Raw genomic sequence first — 26,343 nt, 5'->3', positions numbered from 1 at the left:
TGGTTTTGCATTTGCCGCTTTTTAATTTCATTGCCTCTCCCCCTTGTTGGCCTCCAAAGGGTGCAGCTCCTGGAGGAGTCAGCGTGGGCCTCTCTCTCACCAAACCAAACTTAACATGGGGGTGCATCTACAGCACAGCAATGTGGGTTTCCTTCGCTTCAGGCCTAGGGGCCAGGCTGGGTATGTGGCGTGAGCTTTTGCCCTCAACCCCTTTGTTCTCCTTGACTAAACCCTGAAGCCCCCTCCCTCAATAGGGTGTTTCTGGAACATCCTTTTCTAGAAAAAGCTTAAAACAAGAAGCAAGATTTTCAAAAGAGCCCAGCATCCAACAGCTCCCATTGGACTCATTGGAGGGGGGGTGGGGGTGGAAATTCCCCATTGTTCTCAAAGGGGGGGGGGGGAGGAAACTCCCCATTGTGCTCAATGAGAGTTGCCGAGTGCTAAGCACTTTTAAAAATGTATCCCAAATAGTTTCCTCTGCGAGCCTTACTGGTTCTTTGCATTTTTCCGAGCTAGGCTATCAGTGTGACGGCAAAAAGTAATCTTGGGCCTTCTTAGACCTTGCGCTTGTACCCGCCTCAGTTTGCCACGCCACTGAGCCAGCTACCCTTCCTTCACCCCGCTGCCCCCTAACAAGTGTCCAGATTCCTTTGTTTAGCCGAGGCTGAAGGTTAGCTGGCCAAGCCTAAACAACAGTCTCTGTACTGCACATCCAGGTTGCCTGGTTATCGCTGTCTCTTGTGGAAGGCTGAGGTGGGCTTGAAACTTCCTTGTAAAGTTTGAGAGCCACTGGGGAAATCAAGGCCTGCTGCACTGGAGTAAACAGTGGCGTTCACTCCCACAGCTGTAATGCTTTACTAGGTGGTGTATGTGATATGGCTGGAGCCAGCGAGGTCTTTGTGCGCCACGTTACTCCGTTCCATGGACTTAGCAATCTCTTCCCGCCTGACTCCTTCCTAACCATTCCAATGGACCAAAACCCTGTTATCGCAGCAGATCTCTTGCTAGAGCACAGAGTAGCCAACAACACGGCTTATTTCAATGTGCACATCCACTCTTCTTCTGCATTAGCTGCAACCCAGAGCTTCACTGTCCGCTCCCCCCTCAGCTATGAATGTGGGGATTACCCAGATGGGCTGTGGAGCCTGCTCCTGCGCATTTTTGCTCTGTGAGTAGAACCTACTGACTCCACTGGAATTATTCATGCTAGAAAGGCTTTGCTGCATTGAGTGATGGCCTTAAAGGCTTGTCCACCCATGAAAAGCTGTGCACGAGACACTTATTAAGCAACCTCCTGTCTTCAGACTTCTTCCTAAGATACTTTTTAATGTATTGAATAGAATTCTGCTGCCCTTTTATTAGCTCAGGTAAGCCATTGATCTTTCTCAGGCCCATGATTAGTGCTTTGAGACAGGTCTCATTTCTTAACACGATAGTCTCATTTTTAGCCCTTATGTAATGCCGGACTGATATGCTACCCTCAGCACCTTGTGTCAATATTAACACACCACCCTGGGTAAAAGCAATCAGTTCTTCTCTGAAATGTAAGTGTTGCCTTTAAAGGAAACTTGACAGCGGCACAGTACAGGCTTGCCGGCTTCCAGCATCCAAGAATGTTCAACAATTATTATAAGCTAAAATTAGCATTGGAGCATGTGGTATTCCTGGAAGAACCATTGTGAATTTGCGAAAGAGAACTACACACCGTTCATGTCTGGATTTCAGCCTGCCGGCGGATTTGAAGTCTTGCTATCCAAAGCCAATGAGCAAAGCAGCAAAACGCGCTCTGGCCACCTTCTGCCAGGTGATGTTTAATCCTTTGGGTTGTTTCAGAGTCAGTAGAGAGGTTACCGGACAGGAAGAGGCCAAGTCTTGAAGAAGGGAGCTTGGCAACGGGAAGTGTGGCAGAAGCTTTTACTGCCATTTGTCTGTGCTGTATCCATTCTGGGACGACAGAGGGATCAGACTGGGACTCAACAGCCCTGGGTTCAATTCCTGGCTCTGCCACAGACTTCCTGTGTGACCTTGGGCAAATCACTTCGGCTCAGATCCTCCAAGGTATTTAGGCTCCTGATTTCAATGGCAGTTAGGAGCCTAAATACCTTGGAGGCTCTGGACCTTGATCTCTGCGTCTCAAGGCCAGCATAACCCCGACAGCGGAGGCGCAGCCGCCACTGATGGTAGGGGTTTTTCTGTCAGTGTTGCACTACCACCTTTCAGAACAGCGGTAACTAGCTTGACAGAAGCATTGACCTCTCTGCGTCTGTGCTGTGGGTTAGATCGGCGTAGGTATGTCGTTCAGGGAGGTGGACTTTTGTGTACCCCTGAGCCACGTAGCTATGTCTAGCCCTGGCCAGAGTTTCCCATCGGCAAAAGGGCTAAGAGCATTTCCCTGCCTTACGGGGTGCTGGGAGGACAAAGCTATAAATACCAGGAGGTGTTTAGGTACCATCGTGATGGGACATACACAGAAGGCTGTCGGCCTGGCACCTTGAACCAGCCCTGATTTCACTGTTTGATAAAATGATGCCCTCCGCAGTTCCGAATGGTTGTGGATCAAGTTTCCTGATGGATGCTAGCTACACTGAAAGGAACACCACCATGGGGACTGAATGCTGGCCTACAAGAATGATAGAGGGCTATGGAGCATTTCACCTCTTGTTTACTAGCTCAGCCCTGGCTGGCGTAGATCCAGGAGGTATACCAAAGCCCTGCGTAGTTTGGGTCTTAGCACTGGCCAAGCCACTCACAACCTCTAGCAACTGCAGAGAGAGCCATGGGGCGATGGAAGAGAGCACCGAACAGATGGGGTGGGGTGCTGTTGGGTGGAGACAGGGCATCCCCTCCTGCGCAGGCTGCAGGGATGTATTTGTTTGACGTTCTGTGATACTTTGCAGAGCTGTAACTAGACAGGAGCCTGCGGACTCCTGTCTCAAGGAACCGCCGCGGCACGTCCTAGGCTGCTGTAGCAGACTGTGTCTGTGTCTGACCCGGGGACTCTGCGGTTAAGTTGGGTTGGATCCAAACACCTGCTGGAACTTCATGTTCCTGAGAGGTGGCCAGGTGTCCTGCCGCCCCTGCAATGCAGAGCACGGCAGCTGGGCTTCCAGGGAGGGGTTGGAGCAGGCGAGGACCTGGTTCCCAGGCCGATGCCTGAGGCAGAAGCGAGCAGTTGGTGCCACCTCACAGACTTGATTCTGGGGCCTTCGCAGCCCAGAAATGTTCCCTTCACTTCCACGTCACTTTAAATCAAATGAATCTGGTGAGAGGCAAACCTTGAGTGGCTCTCAAAGGGGTGACCCTCCCCCCCCCATTTGGATCTTAATCCCTAATTTGAGGGCATCCCCCTACCCTCATTGTCTCCTCTTAGTCACCGAAACTAAAACCCTCGTCCATGCCCATGTCATCCCCTCTTAGCGATTGGCCTGCCCTCTGCTCCGGGCCCTGGCGTGCCCTCTCCAGTCCATTCAAAGCACAGCAGCTGCAATCATCTTCCCGCGTGTCATTCACCCTGTCACGCCCTGCTCTGAATACCTCCCCTGGCTCCCCCTTTTCCCACTGCATCCAGTTCCGGTTTCTTGCCCTCACTCGGTGTCCCGCCCTATTTATCTGTTCCTGTGGCTCATTGAGTCGCCCCTGCCCGCCTCCCCCGCCCCCTCGTCTGCTTCACCCACCAGCGTCTTGGCACCTTCTTTCCCACCGCCGCTAAAATGTTGAATATCCTCCCCCATCTCAGCCATGGAACCACTCTGGCCTTCAAATCCCTTCCCCGAGCCACCGTACCTGTGATGTCTGCAGCTACCTGTGGAACCATGCAATGTTTTTTTCATCACCCTTATCTCCCTTGCCCTTCATCCCTTCTCCTGTTTGTCGCACTCTCTTGTGGCATCTTGTCTTTGGGGCAGAGTTGCTGTCTTTACACCACACCCCTATGCTAGGATCTCACATCCTATGGGTGCCTGAAAGAAGCACTGTGGTGTGCAAGGTAGGGCTCTAGTGTTGGGTTAAATGACAGTGATATTGGACATTTTAAGGGAAAAAGAGGGGAAATATAGGAAGAGGAAATCAGGCTTTCTGCAGAGAGGGAGGAAAGCCCTTTAAAGGTATATTTTGTTTTGTATTTAAAAAGTTCTGTTCAGGCAATAACAAATATCACACGTTTCTGTAGCACCTTCTCCCTAAAAGATCCCAAAGACCAAAGGATTACCACACCACTGGAATGCAGCCACCTCTGAGGCAGAACATGGCAGCCGGTTAACAGCAGTGTTGTTACACAACACATTACACAAACAACTGAGGACAGGAAGTGGAATAGAAGACCAGGTCCTACTGGAAGTACAAGGAGACTTTTAGGCAGGTAAAATGTAATGAAAGTTAGAAATAGGCCAGAGGACGGCCTACTCTTTCAAAAAGGGCAGTGGGCTCTTTAATGACCACTCCTGGAAGGGACCTTTCATTTTACCTCTTCTCCAGTATTACAGGGCCAAGGAACCCTACCAACATCACCGCATGCAGCACCTGGCTTTCTCCTGGAAGACTGCCATCCAACTCCCGACCCTGCCCAGCTTGTGAATGCTGACAAGTTCGCAGCCTGCGGTTACAGAGCTGCAAGCAGGAAAGGTAGGCTGCATTTACCAGCCTGAATTGTTCAACATGCATTTCCAGGTTTCACGCCATGTCTTGGCTGGGGAATTTGTTTCTTAATGCGGTTTAAGTGGAAACTAACACACGCACACACACAACCCCCCCAAATACGAATATCAGACCCACAAATCCCAGCACAAATCAAACACCAGGTCCCGGCCAAGAAACTAATAAAAAATGTATTACCTCAAAAGTCTTTTTCAAGAGGCAATGTGAAAAAGGAAATGTCTCTTGGCAATAGGAGATGTAGACATTGAATATCTCAGGGATGAAATAACCCCGGGGAGTGTGAAGACCTGTTAAAAAGCTCAGATCTGTGATATCTGGATTGTAACTCTGAGAGGAAGTGATAACCCAGAGGGATATTTCAGTCAGATCCACATTTGCTCACAGAACAGCCATGGTCCCTTTACTGAATTTTCTTGCTTATGTTATCAATGGTTCTGTCCAGAATGCAAGCCCCTCTCTGGCTAGCAAAAGGAAATACAGCATGGTAGATATTCAGGGTGCAGGCACGAGTGCGTTTGTGTCTGGATGGGTCTGGCCCATTACCCCCGAACATAGAACTGGACGGGACCTCCTAGGGACCAGCTATCCCAGGCAACCCTCTCATATAACACCCATTCATAAATGGACCAAGCTCCATCTTAAAACTAGTTTGGTTGTTTGCCACCACTCCTCCTGTTGGAAGCAGGCTCCAGAACCTCACTCCTCTGATGGATAGAAAAGCTTGCAGGATCAAGAACGTATTTTAATAATGGACTAAAACCAAACTCATTCTGACTTGGGACAGTTCAGCTTTAGATCCAGATTTCAAACCCCACCTCCCCCGTTCAAGCTCATTACAGAGAGGCAGATTGGCATCCATAATTAAGGTCTAGGGGGTTATTTCATGCTCCGCTTTGCCATTTGGATGAGCATGGCATGCACAGAATGGATACTGGGAGAAGGCTACAGATGTCAAGGATCCACCTGGACATTTTGTAAATCTGGGGTAGTGGAGGAGAGATTTTCCCTCCGAGGTTCATGGAAAGGTAGAGAGGAAACTGGTCAGAAATGTTTCAGGGCAAAGACACATGCACACATGCACATGCCGTAAGAACAAAGGAAATACAGTGCGGAGTGAATGCTACAATACGTGCTGTAGTCAAGTGAGGAGCGGAGGCAGAGTGCCAGCCCCATCCTACAAACGACAAATGTGCCCGAGCTAAACACACTGCTGACAGATGACCCATTTTGCGGGGCAGGGAGGGATTGTTTTTTTGACAGCACGAAACAAAAGCGTTGGAACTTGAAAAGCAATGACAGGGAGGGAGACCATGAGTAGAGTCTCAGAGGAGCCAGTCCACACTTGGGGGGGAACATTTTTACACCTTTAGGGTCAGATTCTCAGAACGGCTGCATCCCCTCTGTCATTCTGGTGGCACAAAGGGGTCAGAAACTGGTTGCCTTTCTCCAGCTATGGATTCTTCCCCATCCCCCTCACGTGTAGCGGAAATACAGCCAGTGTAGCTGGGTCCCGTGGTCTGTAGTGTAGGAGCCATGCTGGGGACAGGAGAAGGATGGGCTAGAGAACACCGTGCGACGGCAATTCCCAGCTAGCGGATGGCTCCCAGGGGCTAACACCAGCCAGCATATATTAGCGCAGCTGGCATAGAACAACCCCAGGTTTAGGGACCCACAACTGGCCCCCTTCTGGTCTCCTTTCCGCTTTGCTGTGTCCAGTGGAAACCAGGCAAAGCAGACAGCGACCCCTAGAATTACAGCACCCGCTGAATGATCCATGCTGCACATGTGACACAGAAGGCACTACACAGATCCTTTTATCCCCCTTCTTCTCTGCTTCCAGACCAACCTACTCCGTGACACTCCACTATCTGGTATCACCACCCCAGCCATGGAATCTGACTGGAATATGGGAACCGTAGACCGGGGCAGGGTAGGGCCAGTGACTGTTTTTAATCAGACTGCGTAGCTTTGGGAAACTTTAAATCGACAGCATTATTTGATAGCCACTGGGGTCTGGAAACAACCTGAGACTAACCTTGACATGTGATGGACGATGGAATACAGGAGGCGTGTTTAACAGTGGGTGCCTGGAGGTCTCTCTGTGTATTTCTCCTGATTCCTTGTGAGATCCTCCATTCAAATTTAGTAGAGAATTATATCCTGATCTAACAGGTGGCTTGCCCCTTTAAGGGCCAGTGGGCCCTGGGTCTGTCAGCCCTGTGCAATTAGCCCTGCTCTCTTACACCTGTGCAGGCTGGGACTTAGGAGGAAGCCCAGCAGTGGATAGCTGGCTAAAGAGAGAAGCAGACAGTTGTGAGGAGGCCAGAGGAGCACACAAGCCAGGCAGAGAGAAGTGTGTGGAGGACTCCAGGTAGGAAGACTTGGGAGTGGTTGCTTGTGAAAGAGAAACCCTGAGGGGGGGGGGGATGAGAAAAGGAAAGGGTGTACGCTGAGCCCAGCGTGTGGTCAGATAAGTGCCTGAATTTGAGAAGAGAAGACAGACCCCTGGGGAAGGAAGGGCTGGAGGCTGGGGCAAAGACTTGGTGTTTTGTTTTTGGAATTGGATACCCTGGAAGGGGTGGACTTTTGTTAATTACTTGGCTGGAGGGCCAAGTCTCTGCAGGGAAATTGAGGTGTGGAAGCTGCAGGGCCACCCCAGGTCATGATGGGGTCAGGGGTGTTCTGGAGGCGGTGACTTTGTTACACCCTGCCATAGGGGATGGCTATGGTTATTATCTCTATAAAAGGGACCCAGTCAACCTGAAATATATCATCTTTAAAAAAAACTGGATAAAAATCCCTGTTGGAGACCTCCTGACCACTTTGGTGAGTTCACAACCTGCTTTTAAAAATGCCTTCCTCTCCCTTGCTGCTGTGTGAAAGACCCACAAACAGGGGGAAATGACAGAGCGACTAACAAGGGGGAAATAACGCAACTGACTACATTCAAATAAATACACAGCGGGACCACACTTAAAAAAATCAAGAAAATATTTTCTTCCTCTAATTCCTTTTCGTTACAGTCGTTTGAGAAGTTAGCAGTAACAATAGCAGGGGAGAAAAATTTTCAAGAAGGAGTGTGGTTTACGTTGATGGTGACCCTTAAAATTCAATTGGGGCTCTATAGAAATTACTCAAGAGGCATAAAGTCCCATCTTCATGTCTATAGAATTTTCCATACGGAGTGCATTAAGCTAATGCTTCACCCCAAGGCGATGGAGAAATCTCAAATCTGGGCATTTTAATGGCTATGTCTATATAACCCTTAAGTTATGTAACATTTCCATTATCACCCTGCCCTCAACCAGCAAGCATCGTGCTTATGAATGTCTTTCCATCATCAGATGGAAAAGTCCTCTGGGTTCATCACTAGTCCATCTTCCTGCCACACAAGGATTTTCCTGTACACCAATATCTGAAATGTTTTATGTAATCAAATAGACCTATGCATTATAACAATGGGAAGGGCTTCCTGGAGCCATCTAAGGTACACAAACACGTGATCTCAAGGAAGGCTCATCAGCACAGTTTCCCTGCGGAAAGGGACTGTGGCATATGGTGCAGTTCATGTATAAGGTTGCCAAAGGAGACACAATTTTTACCTAATGTGCGCAAGACACTCCCAGTGTAACTCTGTGGAGCTAGTGGAATTACACAAGGGATGAATTCAGCTTTCTCTCTCTCATGAGAATCCTATCAGGCACCAGTGAAATGCAGCCACCTCTTGGGTGGCACATGTAAACTGTTCTACAGCTCGCAGGAACAATACCCAATGGGAAGTGAAGATGAATCTCACATCTAATTGACAGAACGTGAGAACCCAGGCAAGGAAAACGTATGCACTCAAATTGGAATTTGGCTGGGGCATGATGACTAGCCCTCCCAAGGCTTACGAAAAGCACCATGGATCTTTGACTACAACAAGTGGATGGAACATACTGTCCTAAAGGTGGCCCAATCCCTTCATGCTGCACTGGGGCAGTGACTCAGGGAGACAAGCACCAACGTAATGAGTCACTGGCCTCAGACACTGAAGCAATTAAGATGGATGAGTAACCTCCGATTGAAGAGCTTGAGGAAAAACTGAAGGCAGCTGCCTTCTAATGAGAGTGCAGTCTGCTAACATTTTTGAATAATCCCATTCACATATGTTAATTAATGCAGTTTAGTCTTAGATCTTCCCCACTATTCCCACTTACACTGTCCCCCTCCTACTCCCTGGTGTGCATGCGCAGGCACAGACTCTCTCTCTTTAAGGAAGTGATTTGCCTTGGGAACTTTTGTGGCCTAGCATAACCCTCCTGCCTGTTTTTATTCACTTACTCATTTATTTGAGGCTTGGCTTGGCTTCTCCACGAATCTTACATGAGATCAACCCTGTTGTCCCTAAATACTCGGCCGTTCTACGACCCTGACAGATTTCATGCCGTGATGGGCAAAACGAAGGACCAAACATCAAGCAGCAAGGTTGAGTCCAGAGGAAAACAAGCTGCTTCCAAGCCCGGCTTTATGGGAGACTGAGCTGACACTTCCTCTGACTCACTGGCTGCTGAACTGCCTCTGATAGGGCTTCTGCTCCCAGGCACGGACGCTACAACCGCGGAATCCCCTTCCATGCACAGACAGACCTATGTGCACAAATCCTCTCTTTGCCTGTGTTTTACTTACACACACGCACGCGCGTGCGCTTTCACAGATGCAAACACACAATTACACATGATCACCAGAGGACATAAGCCTACAATAATACCACCTAGCTCTTATACAATGCTTCTCAAAGCACTTTACATAGGAGGTCAGTATCCTTATCCTCATTTTACAGATGGGGAAACTGAGGCATGGAGCAGTGACTAGCCCAAAGTCACCTGGCTGGCGTGGGGCAGAGCTGGGAATATAATCCATTTTGCCTAGTCCCGCTCCAATGCCTCTATCCAAGATTACACTACCTATGATGCACATGATCATTCACCGAGGAGCACAACCACACTCCAACTCATATATTGGTAGGGAAAGGAGGAAGAAGTGAAACAAACAAAACAGCAGTGTTGCCAGCCCCTCATCAGACAGGCCCCCAGAAACATGAAGATTGTCTTAAATCAGAACATTTTTAAAATAAATAAATGTTGGGTTAGAAACTTTTTTTTTTAATGGGAGTTGAGATTTTTCATATAATCATAAAACTCCAGGAGCTGGGGTTTGAAGTAAAATTATTGCAGGACTCATGATAAAATTGTGACTTGGTAACACACAAGTGGCGTTCCACTGAATGCAGGTGGAGAACATTTGCCTCCCCACAAGAGCACTGGGATTCATGAAACACTCATCCCCATCAAGTGAAAGACAGGTGATCTGTGTCTCTGCATGCCTGCTTTTGGCTGGGTGATTCCCACAGGGCTGGGAGGGGCAGATAGCCCCGAGCTGGGTGCTGCACAAGTCTAGTGGCTTTGGAAACCCAGGAAAAAAACTGCCTTTATGCTCTGTGGTCCTCGCATTGAATCAAAATCTGAGCTGAGCAGGGTTGGGTGGAAGAATATTTTGGAAAGCTGAAGAGAGGCAGGTCAGGTGCAGGGAGCTGAAAGGAGGCATGTATGGACTGGCTAAGTGCTGAAACAGAAGCACAGGAGCAATATCAATAATCACGTCCTCTTTGCCCTCCAGTAGCTCTGGGCCTGCCCTAGAGGAACACCCCCCCCTCCCCCGTCCCCCAAAGAAACAGCCTCACTGTGCATTGTATCATATGACACATGCACGCACACACAAAATGAAGTCATCCTAGGAGTCTGGCAGGCTCGGCAACGCAGACTGACCATTTTCCCTGTGTTGGAAGGAAGGCGAAAACTCTCTGGCAGTGATCCTGGCAACCCGAGCTTCCTCCTGAGCTTTCTGAGCTGCTGTCACAGCCGCATCCGCTTTAGCCCTGGAGTGGGAAGTCCTGCAAGAGAATGAGACAAAGACTAACTTAGCTACCTCAGTTATTCAATGGGAAAGAGGCATCATTCAAAAAGCTGCTGCACTAGCAATGATCATTGCTGTCCTTGCTCATCAGAGCTCGCTTTACCCCCAGATTAGTTACCTAGCTAAACCCAGAGCTTTTCTTCTGGGCTAAGGCACCATCCCTGTGACTGTCCAGTGTCCGGCTGGTGTCCACTTGAACCTGTTTCTGCAAAAGGTACCTCCTATAGCAAACAGATCAGCTACAAAAGCCACACTTCAATGGGAACCTCTCCCCATGAGACAGTCCCTGCAGCGACCCTTTATCAAGGGTTTGCGGTGGCAGTTGTTCGCAAGCAAAGGAATTGGTCTAGTTGAAAATACTGGCTATTAAATGTGCACTAAGAACCCAGTCCTTTGAAGTGCTGCGCAACTCCAAGTCATGGCAAAGGCCTTCAGCGTGTCCAGAAAAGCTGCATGTGCTCAGCTTCTCCAGGAGCCACTCAGCGCTTGCCAGTGCTAACTCCTAAAACAGATGGGCTGATGCTAAATTCCAGCATTGATTTGGGAAATGGACCATTAACTGGCTAATGAGCATTCTGAGCAGGAATCCACAACCTCATCAAAACTCCTTCATCTCAGAATCCGAACTTGTGGGTCACCTCAGCAGCAGCAGAATTATACTCTGCAGTCCCCTGCTAGTTAGAAACCAGGTGTTTTCTGTGGAAACCTTGGACTTTTCAGCAAAAAGTTGTCAGTGAAAACTTTAGTTGAAAAGCAAAAGTTTCAATTGGAAATGCCATCATGGTGCTTCGTGGAGGCTTGTAGATTGGGGAAGGGTCCACAACTATTAACGGTGTGAAGTTTTTTGGACAAATTTATTCACCCAAAAATGCAGTTTAGATCACATGTAGTTTTTTGCTCGACTTGAGGTTGAATTTGCCAAATAGTTTCAGCTGGGGAAAAAATGAGGAGTTTGTTTGTTTGTTTTTTTTTAAATCAAAACATTTTGTTTTTTCATCCTCAAAATGAAACACTTTTTTGACTTTTCACCTCTAAAGATATTGTGTTTCAAAATTTAGCTAGTTTGGTTTTTGGAGGTTTGTGGGTTTTTTTTCTTTTGGTTTGATGGCCAAAGCGCAAAAAATTGTTTTGGGACAAACAAAAGAAAACACTGACCCAAAATGAACTCCTCCCTCCCCCCTCCAAATTTTTCATGTTTGTTTCGTTCAGGAATATTTGGGGTGGGTGTGGAGAGGGATAAGCCTTTTTATTTATTTATTTTTAATTATTCACTAATGATCCCATTCTCTTTATAGGTCGAGCTTTCTAGCTGGACTACATCTCCCAGGTCTCTTCTCTTGAGCCAATAGGGAGTCCTTGGCCATGGTGCACCATGGGAGATGTAGTCTGGTTTGGGAATCTAGTCCATAGAAAAGATTAGGGGTACCGGGCACACAAACTACAGCTCCCATGAGGCACCAAGACAGCACTTCTGGTGATTTTTTTGGGCCAAAAACCAAAAAAAATTTATTCAGAACATCGAAGTTCTTTCTTGATTGGAAAGTTGAAATTTTTCCTGAAAAGCAGTTTTCACAAAATCTTGTATTTCAAAAAGAAATTTCCCCTGAAAGACAGGTGACACTGAGTTTTCAACCAGCCCTAGCTGCTGTACCTTTTTATAGGTCATTATCAATCCCCCGTTTTCAAAGTCCCAAGTCCTGACCCTAACACCACTTCCCTTGCGGGACTTTTCTACAGGCTGATCATGCAGTGTCCCCAGTAGCCTGCGTTTTTCTTAATTTCATCCCACTGCTCTGAATGACTTGCTCTTATACAATCCCTCTCTGTCCTTGGTGTACGCCTCCTTTGAATAATGGCAAACAATTCTCCTATACCCCCCGTCTCTTAGCCAATCTATAGATGTGCCCTTAAAAGAAGTTAGTGCCTAGACATCATGGTGAAAGGAGCACTATAAATAGACTGACCCTCCCCCCGCACCCCACCACTACCCCCAAATCCGTCCCTCCAGCTCTCTTAATTGCTTTTGTTGCTGATCTCTGAATTCTCTCTCAATTTTCTAAACCTGTTTCTCATACATGGCACATAAGAACGGCAATAGGCCACGTTCTACACAATATAGTTTAAAAAAAAACAAAAAAACCCTCCAAAACAAGTACTAAGTATGCCCAAAATAAATGCAGGGTTTTTTGTGTGTGATCAGTTATTTGAGTCAAGGTTAGAAAGTACCATTAATATGCACCTGCATCTGCAGTTATTCTGTAACAAGAGAGCACGGGTATTAATATCAGCCCAGTGCATAACTGCAGGAAGCTGTAATGCCCTGTCACTTGTTGACAGTTTCTTTAACAAATGCTGGATTTATATAAAATTGGCTCCTGTGTAGTAGCGGATGGAATTGATATGACTAGCTCCTGAAGAGTTGTTATTTAAGGTGGCAGTGTGATAGCAGTGGAGATATATATGTGATATAGCCAGGCCCTAAAGTTTTATAGTGGTGTCGTGGGCATGGAGATGGGTAGTTCCTAACGAACTATTGAAGGTGGCTTCATTTTGCAGGATTGATGGTATTTACAGCATCTCCACTGGAGTAGCATGGATAGCAAACCACTGTAGCCAGTTCCTTAAGAGCTATTTTCCATAGATTCATAGATTAAAAGGCAAGAAGGGAGCAGCATTGTCTGGTCTGACCTCCTGTATAACAACACAGGCATAGGACTTCCCTGAGCTAATTCCTGTTTGAACTAGTGGATGGTTGGTTGTTTGGTTTTGGTTTTTTTAAAAATCCAGTCTTGATTTTAACACTGACTCTCTCTCTCACGGAGGCTCCACCACAACCCTTGGTAAAATTTAACAATGAGGGTAATTAACCATTAGAACAAACTTGCGGCTTATTTCCTGTCTGAATTTGTCTAGCTTCAATGTCCAGCCATTGGATCACGTCGGACCTTTCTCTGCTAGATGGAAGAGCCCGTTATCACAATTTTTTACCCTGTGTAGGCGCTGACAGATTGCGATCAAGGCACCCGTAACCTTCTGTTTGTTAAACTATAGCAGGGGTGGGGAACCTCCGGCCCGTGGGCCGGATCCGGCCCGCGAAAGAATTTAATCCGGCCCGCGGGCGGGCGGGAAGTGCGCGCCGCCTTAAGCTTGCCGCCGAAACCCCGCCGCCGTCTGCTCATTTTCGGCGGCGGGGGAGTTCGGAGGCGGTCACTGGTCCACGGCACTCCGCGGACACTGTAAAACTGCGCCGCCGAAAAGGCGGAAACGGCGGCGGCATTTCGGCGGCGGGGGTGGAGTGGGCGGCGGCGCGGTTTCACGGCGGCGGCGGGCAGTGCCCCTTTTCGGCATGGCTCGCGAATGACCGTAGGCATGTCAAAATGGCCCTTGGCAGGGAAAAGGTTCCCCACCCCTGAACTATAGAGATTGAGCTCCTTGGGGCTATCAACATAAGGCAGGTTTTCCAATCCTTAAGTCATTCTTGGGGCACTTCTCTGAACCCTCTCCAATTCAAGGTGCTGCATCTGCAATCATTCTGGTAATGTTTATGGCCAGTCCCCAGAGTTTCTCAAATATATAAACTTCTTTTTAAAAAGTGCTGTAGAAGAAAACAAACATTCTTGGCCTTTGGTCTCGGGCAGAGCGATTAAAACACTTGCTTTGACTAGTGCAGTACTTTACACTACAACGTTCTCCAGAGAGCAAGCAAGACACCCAAAAGAAGGAGTCTGCTCCTGGTGACTATTTGTGATGGTGCATGGAACAGACAGGGGGACAGTTTGACTTTATCAGCTAGTTTGACCTAAGGGAGCAAGGAGGCAAAAACAGTGCAATCCACTGAGTAAAGATGAAACCGACAGGACGTGTGCAAAGATCACACAAGTTCTGCTTTCCCTTTCAAAGGGGATTGCGCCAGAGGAGCTCGGAGTGCAGAGCTGAAGAGTCGCCAGGCTCCTATTTGTCTCATAGCTCAATGCTGGCAGTATTACCCTTTTTAACTACACACACAGCCTAATTCAGTGTGGCCATGCCAGCCAAGGTCTAGCTCTAGAAACTGCAGGGTACAATGAGCAGGCTTTCTTCTTCTTCACTGGCGCCAGGGCTTAGGAAGGAAATTCTATCTTCAGGCTGTGCCCAGCCACCTGCTGGAAAACTAAAACTCACCATGAATCCAGTTCAGCTCACTGCAGAAATTCAGGGTTCAAAAACATGCAAAACGTATAATCACACCTTCTTTGGATGGGTCCTTTTGGGATTTCATACATGCCTGTAGCTAGGCTTGGAAGGATTAGCTTTTTATCAGTAAATGTTGCTAAACAGTGATTTTGCTGGACATGCACAAACTGAGAAAACATTTCCCTCTATACTAATAGACACTTACAGCTTAGGTAAAGTAAGAAAAATGCTGCTTGAGAACTTAGTGAGTTTGATTTAAGAATATTTACTTTGTGTATTTTGACATGTGAGGTTGACAATTTGTGTTTTAACCATTATAATGGTTATAACCATTAACCATTTAGCTGTTTGACTCTCAGTGTCTGTTGTTAAATAACGTCTGATCCCATCATTTCCCACAACTATGGAAACTTAAATGTAAAAAAAGCTAAAAAATTAACCTCAATAAACCTGCTAAAATCACCAAAAAAAAAAAAAAAAAAATTCTGCCATGCCTAGCTATAAATATTGCTTACAGTCACGGCACCTGGTGCTGTGGCTGCTGTCAGGTCTGACAAGCTAAGCAGGGTCAGCGCTGGTGGCTGCCGGGATGAGAGAGTCCCAGTTGCCAGTGTCTGATTGATTACAAGTGGTGCTGGTGTTTCATTTGTGCACTTTTCCCTCTGTTGGTACTGAACCAGTGCTCCATAATGTACTGGTCGAAGACTGGACTGTGCTCCTGGAGGACCACCAAAGACCTTTCCATTCCCATTGGAAGGTGCACATCTTGAATAAAAAAGCACACGGTGCACCACAATGCACATCCCCAAGAGTTATCCACACACAATCTCCCCCTGGAGTCAGGAAGAGAGCAAGTACCACACGTGACAGAGTCATGTGTAAACCAAACCCCTGAGATGAAGGGTACGTCTATACTGTGGTGAAAAAACCCCACAGCACCCAGCCTCAGAGCCCAAGTCAGCTCACTTGGAAAAATTGCAGTGTAGAAGTTCAGGCTGCAGCCTGGGCTCTGAGACTCTGCCCCCGCCCCCCTCTAGCCGAGGGGATATCTTCTCAAAAGATCTGTTTCAATTCACATCAGCTCAGAATTAGTCCTATAGCTGATTGTCATAGTGCACTGAGGGCTGACTGTGTGTGGCCTGCATCGGGATATAATGCCCATAGTTGCATTGACAACTGGAGATTGATTTTTTTTTTTTTTTAAATCCAAGGTGCAATAGCTTTTCCTCTGTTCTAAAAACCTCGGTTTCTATTTATTAATCATTTATTTATTAAATCATTATTAGTTCTGTAGCACCAACAGGTCTGAAAGCATGGCTATTTCCTCAAAGACCTTGTAGCGCAGATGTGATGCTGCCAAAGGAAAATGATTCAGCCAGGAAGTTTAACAAGGCACTTGTTAGGCCCATTATGCTTTTCCAGAGTGGTGGTGTTTTTTAAATATATATGTTCCTCTCTCGTCTAACACTTTTTGCAGGGAGGGCTAAGGTTTATAGAATGTATGCCCCTCACCACACACAATTGTCAGTATACAGTTTGGGGCTCTGTTGCATCTCTTAAGAGCTGAAATGGTGCCTTTTACTTACAGACATTTTCTGATGTTTTCACAGCACACGCTGCTTTATTGTTTGTCCCCTGAATCTTTTGAGACTTAAAAAAGACAAAACAAAAGGCCTCTCCTCTTGTCCTGCTGTTGTGTCCTTCATAATTGTCTAAATTTGGAGAGGGTAGTTTTACAAAGCAGGAAATTATAGGTGGGATTGAGAGCCTGTGGGAACCTAATTTGGGCCCTGATCTTGCTTCCGTTCGTTCTTTGCAATCACACGTCTTGTTTTCGAGCAGACACCCAGGCACAACAATGGGTTTAAGTAACATTGAATTCTGTCTGCAATTAGCTACTGTCAGGAAATGCAGGGTCACGGGCCAGTGCTGTGTGATGCCTATGGACACCAGGGAAATCGGGCCCTCCCAAGAGGACCCCACTGCGTAGAGGGGATGACTGCAGGGCTCTGCTTGGTTCAGCTGGTATGCAGAGATGGCATTATGCTAAATTTCTGCTCCCCAGACCCTACGGCTCAAACCGGTGCCAGTCAAAGTGGGTGCTGGGGGTAGGTCTACACTACAATTAGATACCCGCAGCTTGGCCCATGCCAGCTGACTTGGCCCCGGGCTGTGAGTCAGTTTAATTGCAGTGTAGATGCTCAGGCTGGAGCCTGGGCTTTAGGACCCTGCAAGGTGGGAGAGCTGCAGCCCCATCTACACTGCAATTAACCAGCCCCTTAGTTCAAATGTCAGGAGCCTGAGACAGCTGGCACAGGCCAGCTGCAGGTGTCTAACTGCAGTGTAGACATATCCTGGGATGCTCTAATGCCGGCTGGACAGCCCTCTCAAGGCTACTCCACCAGCCAGGATCCCAAGTGCACGGGGTGGTCCAGCTATTCCCCTGACATGCCCTAGAACACCCCCTTCAGAGGAAGAGGGAATGGAGAATGGGTGGCATAGAGCCAGCTAAACCAGCTTGATGTCACTGGGGCATTCCCCTCCACCAGGGAACCCCCCTGGTCCCGGGGCTAAGTCTGGTTTGAGGACTCTGTCTGTGGTAACCTGTACTGCTGTGTCCTGCGGGTTTCGATGGGAGAATGCAACACAGCCTGGTCCCCCTTAAATCCCTCTCAACCCACAGAGCTGGACCACTGCAGAACCCCCATGGGAAGAAGGGCAGCCCTCCCCTCTGCTATACACCTCTCCTCCACAGAGGTCCACATGCTCAAGCTTCCTTCTGTCACGGAAGCGGATGGGAGTGTCAGATAGAAAACCCACCAAAGTCAAAAGGAGTTTGTCCGTTGAGTGCAATGAGCTTTGGATCACACCCTGATCATGGCATCCAGGGTGAGCCTGGGGCAGCCGGGGTTGCTCAAGCCGTTCTTGGATTTGGTCCAGGCATAGGAAAAATAAATGGCTTTAATGAAATGATTTCCCATTATAAAATATAGCTAATTGCCGCGAAGCGGATACAATGTACAACGCTGCGCAGAGGCGTGGGTGGGCTTAATTGTTTGTAATGCGCTCTAAGATGCTTGGAAGGAAGGTGGCACTGAAGTGAAAAGCAGAATTACGATGATCCATACATTGCATAATAAAACACATAAGTATTCCCAAATAAGTGCAAGTAATCCAGTTACTGCTAGCATGAGTTTCTCACACACTATGTTTAACAGCTGTCTCCTTTATATATGCATGCTGTCTATAGCATGCACTAGATCTTAATTCCCCAGCTTATTGCTTGATTTTTATTTCCTTGTGAAGCAGGTCCTCCTACATGAGACACATACATTTTAATTGCTCTTCTCCTGCCTCACACGGCTGAGTCTAACTTTAAGTAACCTGGGGCTAGCTGCGTGTAAAGAGAGGAGCACTGTGTATATTACCAAGAACAGCACATGGTCCCCAGCCATACGGCAGAGCGGCAGTTCCATCGTCACGCTCTGCTGTTTTGTGAATGGGACTCACTGAGTTACAAGATTGCAATGAACTGGGAATGTGCTATGGAATAGGTGCACTGCTGAGAATGTTCACGTTCTTCTGGGTTTTTGGGTCTAGAGACAAGGCTTGTGAAGTGATGCTCTTTCCTTTGATTCAGAGCCCCAGCATGGCTCTAGTATAGGGGACCTGGAGGTGCTGCCTTTCAGAGAAGGCATAAAGCAGCAGAGAGTCCTGGTCTCTGTTGTCATTAGGGATCTCATGGCTTTTTTTCAAAAGTTGTAGCATTAACCCCCGTGTTCTAGCCAAAATTCTTATTTGGGTAACTCCCTTTTGCTTGCTTACGTTCCTGTGCAGCTTCCAGTGAATCATAGAATATTAGAGTTGGAAGGGACCTCAGAGGTCATACAGTCCAACCCCCTGCTCAAAGCAGGACTAACCTCAGCTATATCATCCCAGCCAGGGCTTTGTCAAGCTGCAGCTTAAAAACCTCTAAAGATGGAGATTCTACCACCTCCCTAGGTAACCCATTCCAGTGCTTCACCACTCTCCTAGTGAAAAACCTTTTCCTAATATCCAACCTAGACCTCCCCCACTGCAACTTGAGACCATTGCTCCTTGTTCTGTCATCTGCCACCACTGAGAACAGCCCAGCTCCATCCTCCCTGGAACCCCCTTTCAGGTAGTTAAAGGCTGCTATCAAATCTCCAACTTGTCTACATCCTTTTTGTAGTGGGGGACCCAAAACTGGACACAATACTCTAAATGCGGCTTTACCAATGCCGAATAGAGGGGAATAATCACTAATGAACTAATTCTTCTTCACTTCCTGTCCTAAACTGCATGTAGCATTCCTATGTGCTGCTAAACAGCTGCTGTGTTCCGCCCCAGAGGTGGCTGCATTGCAGTGGAGGGTGGAATGATTCCTGTATATATCTATGTGGAGTTGGGTATCCTTTGAGATGAAAGGGCTTAAAATAACTGTCAGGTATTAACTAATTTATGAAAATATAATTATTAAATATACCAATATCCTCTATTACGGAGGTCCCCCAACTGTGTGCCATGCCCCCCAACTGTGTGGCTGCGGAGGAATGATTGGGGGGCACAACAGAACCCAGGCCAGCCCCTGTGGGGGTGGGGAGAGAGTGCCACCCAGTCCCAGCCCCACACCTGGCCATGGTTCCAATCCGCTTCTGGCCCCAGCTCCCAGACCCACTCCCGGACCTGCGGCTCCAGCCGTAGCGCCCAGGGGGGGCACAGGGTAAGGGGGAGTGCAAGGTAAAAAGTTTGAGGATCACTGCTCTATTAGCTGAAAGGAACTGACAATCCTAACGATACTATAATACTACTGCAGTAGTATAACAGGATTGCACTTCCAACCCACTTAAAACATCAGATTCTAAAAGGTTATTAGAGCTTGCTTTAATCTCTCCGTTCTCTAACGGCTGTATAGTTACAGACTGTTAACCAGACTACAAGCTTTCAGTAACTGCTGCTATAAAACTCCCTAGCAAAAGCGCCATCCTGTAGCCTCCTAGAAACCACAAGAAAAACAAGGTTTAATCTTTCCCTTTGCTAGAAGCATAACTCTAACAGCAGCTGCTCTGATGGGCTGGAGCTGCTGGCATCAAGTATGCAGGGAATTGTCTTTAAAAATAAAGGATTGGGGACAGATCTAAGTGTGGGAAGTGGTAGCTGAGTGGGAGAGAAATAGGGGAGTGTGGCAGAGGGAGGTCATATGAATGGCAAGAGATGAAAATATAGGAATTCCTAATCAGGAATAATTCCTATTTATTCCTATCTTTAACACAAATCAGAAAGCTGCTGATCATGTATGTAGCTAGGTTCTGTGACCATGTGTTCCGATGAGGGTTCATTACCATTGCTCTTCGTCCTGCATTACCTCCATATGTTATCCTTCCTCATCGGTCCCTACGTTCTTCTACAGGGACTGTCTCTTAGTAGGTTTTCAGACAGTGCCAAACACAACTGGACTTTGATCTCTGTTGAACTTCCGAGGCACTACCATAATATGACAGATTTAAAAAAAGGTGCGCTCTAGTAGTGGCTGCAAATATTAAAGCTAATTGTAGAGTATCGGGTCATTCGTCCAGGAATCTGTAGTAGGTATTTTGGCCGGGGAGAGCTGGCAAGGGCCGCTGGGGTTGGAGGGCGAGGTCCTTCTTCATCTGAACAGACACAGTTGTGTGGCGAGACAGCTCTGGTTTGGTTGGGGAGCCATATTTGGGGCTCATTCTGATTCTTCTCCCCTTCCCCCATCCCCCAGCCAATTCACTTATCCCTGATTACTGGGCAACTTGTCAATTTGGAAGGCAGAACTGGCAGGGGAAAACATAACAACCAAACAGATTTCTGCAGATCTTTTCAGATCTGTTGCGATTTTGCTGAAGTTAGCAGGGGGGAAGGGATAATACCTAAGAGTGGACTGTAACGCCAAATTTATTTGTTCTGTCTAAGCTAAAAGAAGTTGGAATAAACGGATTTGAAAGAGAATCTGGCTTTCAGGAATGCCAACAGGCCACTGGGGCTTTGTTTGGGGGAAAGAGCCATTCAAGATGTTCATTACATGTCTGAAACTCTGCCCCGGCTTTGTGTGAAAGGATTAGGGTATCTGCAAGTCTAGTCTGAGTTTACAGCAGATCTGGGGTTTTAGATGGTTTTAGGAGGAAACTCAGCAAACTTCAAACCAGAATGGTTTTAGATCAGTTTTGACTTGGTTTGAACTGAAGGGCAAAAGCAGAGTTTGGGGAGGGAGAATTGCAAGCATGCAAAAGACATGCACTCAGGTTTCTTTGCATTTTGTTACCAAATGGAAAATAGACCCGCCTCCAAGAAAAATAATTAGGCATCTAACTCTGTACACAAGTCACTTTATGTGCATCACTTCTCTGGGTGCCAAACACCCATAACTTCAGTTTCCAGCATCTCTGAAAATCCAGGCCATCTTTATTAGGTGCCTAAACATGGCTTTGGGAGCTTAATTGTAAGCAGCCATGTTTGAGAATGTTAGACGTTATTTAAGAGTTGTAATGCTCAATTAGGATTGTTGTGCTAGGTGCTGTACAAAGACGCGGTCCCTGCCAGGAAAAGCTGCCGGTTTAATTAAAGCTTGAGCCAAGATGCAGCAAATAAATGTGACGTACCAAGAACTCAGGCTGGCACATTCAGCAGCACAGCAGGTGCATTCCGCCTGGCTGTACATGGGACGTGAAGTAATATGAATGATAGATGCGTTCTGCCTGGCTTACAATGTAACTGGCATTTTCAGCAGCGCACCAGAGTCTCCTGCTTGTTCAGACCTGCAGTATTCACCAGCAATGAAGCAGTTAAGAAACAAATGGCTTCATCATGGTAGATGACGAACTGTCTCAAGTTTTCCTAAGGGGCTGCGGCTGGCTCCACTAGATTCATTTAATCTATGAGGTCAATATGTAATCAGGCTGTTCTTTAAAAATGCAGTTTTAGCTTCCTAGAGGAGGTGAATGTCTTCTCTCTTCATTATGTGGCTGTTCGTGTGCTTTTTTTAAAGCATCTATACCTTTCCCCCTGAAATATCCCAAAGTAATCATAGCACGTGGCTGGATTTCATATTTTAAGACCAGAGCTAGTTTTAGTTGTTCTAGCTCCACGAAGGGGTAGACACAGCCATAAACCCTTTTTGTGTGGAGAATGCTTGAATAGCATCGACCACATTTATCAGCTCTCTGGGCAAAGTATTGGGAGCTGTGGGGGAAAAATCCATATCCAAGAGGTTCTAGCTACGTAAACCTGCACCCTAAGCCAGGAAAGCTCTGCTAATGAGACGGTGAGGGTGCCATTTTGTAGGCGGGACGTGGGAGTGGTCTATTCGTTTCCTGCTGTTGGTTCATTAGTGGTAATTTTATTATGCAGGCTTTACTATGGTGTAGTTCCTGCGTGACTCTCAGACATGAATAACGCTTAGCTCTTATATGGTGCTTTCACCCATCGATCTCAAAGTACTTTACAAAGGACTGTCAGTATGATTACCCAAATTTGACAAATGGGGAAACTGAGGCACCAAGAAGGGATGTGACTTGCCCAAGGCTACATAAAAGGCCAGTGGCAGAGTTGGAAATAAAAAGCAGGTCTCCTGGATTCCTTAGCCGCAGGAACATCAGGGAGCATCTCCACATCTAACTCCTAGAGACCAAACACTCCCAAACTTTGTGGAAGTTCACATCTTGGCCCAGATCTGAATTTTGCACCATGGGTCCATCTCTATTGGCTTGTTCATGAAAATAGTTTTGCTCCTTCAGGATCCTCTGATCCTGTTGCTTAAAACTTGACATTTATATAGGGCTTTTCATTGTCAGAGTGATTTCTAATATTGACTAACTTTTGATGTCCCTGTGAGGTAAGGAAATACTATCATCCCCCTTTTACAGATGGGAAAATTGACCTTGAGCCGTGAAATGACTTGTCCAAGGCTACCAAAGGGACTCCTTGCCAGAGCCAGGGTTGTCAGTGTTCTTTATTAAGCCCTGACTTGTGTGCTTAGCACTGTCCGTAACAATAAAGGAAGATACGATCCCTTCTTTGAGGAACTGACACTCTTGAGAGAATCTTGATGAGATTCCTGATTCCCCGTCCTGTGTGCAGGCCGCTATTCCAGGCCTCTGACAGTAGGCCATTCCCCTTCCCTCTTGAAGGCATAATCATCTGTATGATATCACAGTTTGTGTCATGGAGAGAACAATGATGCTTCGAGGAGAGAAAAAGCAACAGGTGTAGAGAAGCTTGTAGGATGCAAACCCAACATCCATTTTCCTATAGTTACCTCTTTAAAATAAACAGTGAAAGGCGGATAAGGGGGAGGAAATATCTAACTTCTGTGAAGTTAGTCTAGATTTACACTGGTGTAGACTGAGCGCAGAATCCAACTCCTAGTCCATTGACTTCAGTGGGCTCCTGCAGACTTACATTTAGTGTAACAGAGAGGAGAATCTAATTCTTAGAGCTCATCTAGATGGGGAAGCTGTTCTGGATTAAGTATAAATTTAAAATGCAACAGCTATTACAGAATAACTCTCCATGTGAACACTCCTATTCTGGAGTAAGAGTTTCCAGGTGGCCATCTGCTCTGAAATAAACATTCTGGTCAATTTTCCTATATTGATGAGCCCTTACCCCATTGACTTCAATGGGGTTACTCTGTATTTACACCAGTGTACATGAGAGCAGAATCTGGCCTTAAATTCATCAAACCTAGGAGCACTAAAAAATGAAAAGTCAAAGTCTCTGCTCAGAGCTGGTACATGAAGGGAGTAGGGTGAAGGCCGTGTACATGATGTAAACCTCTCCAAAGGGGTATCCAATTGTCCAAGAATCCAGCTAAGGAATGAGAAGCACTGCAGCAGGGAAAGGGCTTTCTGCTTCCAGCAGTACCTGCTCACAATCGATAGCTCCAGACAACCAGTGGGAAGGCTTTTGCCTGCCTATGACAATGCTCAGTAGCAGCCCTTCTGTTCTCAGGCTTTCTCTGAAAGCGACTGAGGATTGATTGAGATGGCAGCTTTATTGGCTCCGCGCTCACATGAGAGGGTGCAAACTGGGACTGAATAATTAATAGCCACTGCAGACTGCCTGGCTTCTAGCTCCAGCCAGATGGCTTCCTCAGAATGCAGGACCAGCTAATTCAAATGCACCTTTGCGGGGAGGGGAAAGAGAAAACAGGAAGCCCACCAGATACGGAGGATGGAGCTAGGCTGTTCTCAGGGGTGGCAGATGACAGAACAAGGCACAATGGTCTCAAGTTGCAGTGGGGGAGGTCTAGGTTGGATATTAGGAAAATGTTTTTCACTAGGAGGGTGGTGAAGCACTGGAATGGGTTACCTAGGGAGGTGATGGAATCTCCATCTTCAGAGGTTTTTAAGCTGCAGCTTGACAAAGCCCTGGCTGGGATGATTTAGCTGAGGTTAGTCCTGCTTTGAGCAGGGGGTTGGACTAGATGACCTCCTGAGGTCCCTTCCAACTCGAATATTCTAGGATTCTAAGATGGAATCCGCTGTGGAACCAGCTAAGAGACTGTTACACAAGGCTGTCTCTTGTGGGTCAGGCCCATTGTTAGCATTTTTGGACCAGGGGAAGATCCCATCACAGAACAGCCAGTGCAGGCACTGGTGGGATGAAGGACCCCAACCCTGCTACCAGAGAGGGAAGACCTGGTGCAACCAGAAGGATGGAAACACTGACAAGAGGAGATGGCCAACAGTCAGAAAAATTGGGGACTTGAGAACAACATTCCTGTGCGGCTCGAGCCATCAGGCACCAGAAGGAGAGGACTAAAGGCGTGCTGAGGGGTGCCGTGACTATGCAAGAAGAACAAGTGATCCGAAGAAACTTACCGAGCCAACAGACCCAGCATCCAGAGAGAGTCTACAGAGACCATCGCAGCTCGGAGAGACCGAGACCCATCTGGAAGCCAACCCCACAGGGAGGGAGGAGATTTCACAGAGAGACAGCTTGCAGAACTTGGAGGCAGGTGACAGGGAAACAGCGAGAGGTGACTTGCAGTGTGGGGACCTGTTGAGGAGACCAATCTATCTCAAAGACTGTGTAAGCGGCCGAGTCTGTGGTAAAGATAAGCCTCCAGCTATGTGCCAGCAAGCTGAGGCCGAAGGGACTCAGGAAGGGGGACTGGTCGTCAATGATCCCTGATCAGTGGAAGGTCTCTTAGTGAGGGGACACCAGGGAATGGGGCCGGAAGCAACTCAGCCATGTGGATGTAGCAGTCCACAGGGTTTACTAAAATTCCACTTGTTCAATTGAACCGGCATGCAGCTTCACTCTGCGAGTGAAATGACGCTGATCTCCTCTCCCACACGTTTCATTTCTGTGCCCCCTTCGTGCAAAGAGGACGGACGTAAGCAGCACTGGAATGTCATGGACCGACTGCAAGGTAACTAACATCTGGGGAGGGAGACGCATCTCTAGCCATCTGTCCATTTCTAATGATGCTAGTGAGGGAATCGGGCAAGCAAGTAACTGATTGACACCTTGTGTCAGCCACCTTGTCTCTCTCTGACAACACAAACTGGAAATACTCGGCTACAGGAGGAACTCAAGGCATTTCAGACTATATCCTCTGCCCAAGTTCCTTCTGTCTCCTCCCCATCCCCCAGTCATCTTTCAGGAGCATTACAAGCCACAGGGAACTGTTGGCAAGGTGAGGGTGGCGTGTGCTACTAGAACATCCCTTCGCACACACTGTTCTCCTCCTCCTCCTCTTCCTCCTTCCCACAGCCAGCACAATTAACAGTGCAACAGCTACAGCTCTGAGAGGAAGGGGGAAAAAACAGTGCTTCCAGAGGGACCTCAGCAGGCAATGCAGCTTTCGCTAGCTGCTGTGTTGCTCACACGTGCACCCAGAGCATCCCCATTAAGAAGCGATTTGACCCCCACATGCACTGACCCCTTAGGCTACAGCAAATCCCAATAGCACATGACAGGATGGAAACCTTGAGTGCCAGCAGCCAAAGGGTTACAGAGAGCGCAGCGTTGCACTCTTGAGGCCATGGCAGCTGCGTACCACCTGGATGGGCTCCTTTGGTTTCACTCCCAGGAGGCTGCAATTGATTGGAAGGAGCCTGTGATTGCCTTCTCCCCCCCAATTTAGCAGCATAACAACTCCAGCAGGCTGCAGCCTCTGTGTAGCAGAAGTGGCAGCTTGTTGCAGGGAGGGGGAAGCGCCTGTGTTCATGGCAGCAGCCCAGGATGCGGCGTAGTGATCTAGGTAACCACAGAGCCCCTTAAGGAGAGGCTGTTGTATCTGGAAAGCAGCCCCCCTCTACAGGTCGTCCCCCCTCCTCCCCCAAACCCCCCCGAATAAAGAGGAGTGGATGGAGGGGGGAGCCTTTCCCTCCTAGGGAGGGGCACAGTTGAGAACATCCTTTTCACCTCTAAACCCCTGCTAACCAAAACAAAAATACCCAGCCCACAAGCAGAGGCCAGAGTGGGAGTAGTCAATTCTTTTTCTGTCAAGGTCCAAATGTTTTGGTCAAGGTATAGTCAGGGTCTGTTCAAAAGCATCTGGCAATC

General features: G+C 47.5%; 1 protein-coding gene across 1 annotated transcript in view; it reads right to left on the bottom strand.

The window, feature by feature from the left end:
* The window catches only part of JPH3 (junctophilin 3), a 101,191-nt gene that overhangs the window by 17,572 nt on the left and 57,276 nt on the right, over positions 1-26,343 (bottom strand). Inside the window, exon 3 of the mRNA XM_067539970.1 lies at positions 10,461-10,585. Within this exon, the coding sequence (XP_067396071.1) occupies positions 10,461-10,585 (125 nt within the window). The remainder of the gene's footprint in view (positions 1-10,460; positions 10,586-26,343) is intronic.

This window comes from Emydura macquarii, unplaced genomic scaffold, assembly GCF_026122565.2.
Source record: "Emydura macquarii macquarii isolate MOO-44397 ecotype Brisbane River unplaced genomic scaffold, CSIRO-AGI_Emac_v2 contig_561, whole genome shotgun sequence".
Lineage (NCBI taxonomy): Eukaryota > Metazoa > Chordata > Testudines > Chelidae > Emydura > Emydura macquarii.
The sequence above is the reverse complement of the archived record's forward strand: the minus strand, read 5'-3'. Positions and strand labels throughout refer to the sequence as shown.